Source organism: Seriola lalandi, unplaced genomic scaffold, assembly GCF_002814215.2.
Source record: "Seriola lalandi dorsalis isolate HSWRI2012SDOR001 ecotype SW California unplaced genomic scaffold, Sedor1 jcf7180001977690, whole genome shotgun sequence".
NCBI classification, from domain to species: domain Eukaryota; kingdom Metazoa; phylum Chordata; class Actinopteri; order Carangiformes; family Carangidae; genus Seriola; species Seriola lalandi.
This window is the reverse complement of record NW_019448356.1, coordinates 1-1,075: the sequence shown is the minus strand read 5'-3', so window position 1 is coordinate 1,075 and position 1,075 is coordinate 1. Positions and strand designations below refer to the sequence as shown.

The window sequence follows — 1,075 nt, the reverse complement described above, 5'->3', positions numbered from 1 at the left end:
TATACATGTGAATTTATCTAAGGAAAACATGGAGAGGATGATTCATCATGTCAATGAACTACTCCGAATCAGGTAAGCAGTTAAGGCAGTTTAGGCTGGTAGTCTTGCACCAGTAGGACTGAAAGAAGAGATGTTCTGCATCCATCAATGAATGCAATGAAGTCCAAATAGTAACCTAACCCATGGTTAATATAAAAAAATGTTGATAATTGCAGCTTTAATTTTGCTTCCCCTCTTTATTAGGAAGGACAAAGACTTCCAGACAGTGTTTATCTTCCCAGAAGGGCATTGTTCTCACTTCATCACTGAGTTCAGCAAGCGACAAAGCAAGTTACAGTCTCTTCTAACGAAGCTGAAGGACATTGCTATTCGTCTTGACAAGGTGAATAAGGGGATAAAGATCGCCTATGTGGCAGGCAGCTCAGTGGGGGCAATTGGAAGTGTGCTTTCCATTGTTGGTTTAGCGTTAAGTCCTTTAACACTAGGAGCATCTCTACCACTGACGATGGCAGGGCTAGGGATGGGAATTGCTTGTGGTGTCAGCAGTGCAGTCACCACAAGCACGAAGATTGGAGTAAACAGGAAACAGCAGAAAAAAGCTGCTTGTGTCTTCCAGAGCATCAAGAAGGATGTGGAGAGTATTCAGCAATGTCTGGAGGAAGTCAAAATGGAGAAAGGTAAACCTGATGTGACTCTGGGAGTAACCAGTGTTGTGTTAAATGTTGGTAATCTGGGATACAATGTTCATAATATTGTGGAATGTGGAGCAGGAGGTGTATGTGATGTGGTTGAAATATCCGCTGATATAGGACAGGCAGTAGCCAGTGCTGGTTTAGCAGCCCGTGCTTTTCTTCTCGTCTTTGACGTCTGTTCCATCATTAAAAACTGCGTCAGTCTAGCCAAAGATGCAGAAAGTGAAGCTTCACAGCCCATCAGGGACTCAGCTGATCTTTTGCAGTCAGTGATAGATTCATGGCAGGAGATTTATGAATCCTTGATTAGAGGCCAGAAAACATTTGAAGAAAACAAAGCTATCCTAGATAAAGCATTTTATCCAGAGAATTGGGAGAACAAA

At 42.4% G+C, this 1,075-nt stretch overlaps 1 protein-coding gene across 1 annotated transcript; it reads left to right on the top strand.

Moving 5' to 3' along the window:
* Positions 1-4: 4 nt before the first annotated feature.
* Positions 5-1,072, top strand: LOC147820205 (apolipoprotein L3-like; the record flags this gene model as incomplete). The annotated part of the gene is made up of 2 exons (XM_087174546.1): positions 5-72; positions 244-1,072. Coding segments are annotated over 2 exons (897 nt in total), but the record flags the coding sequence as incomplete, so codon positions are not given.
* Between the last annotated feature and the right edge of the window lie 3 nt (positions 1,073-1,075).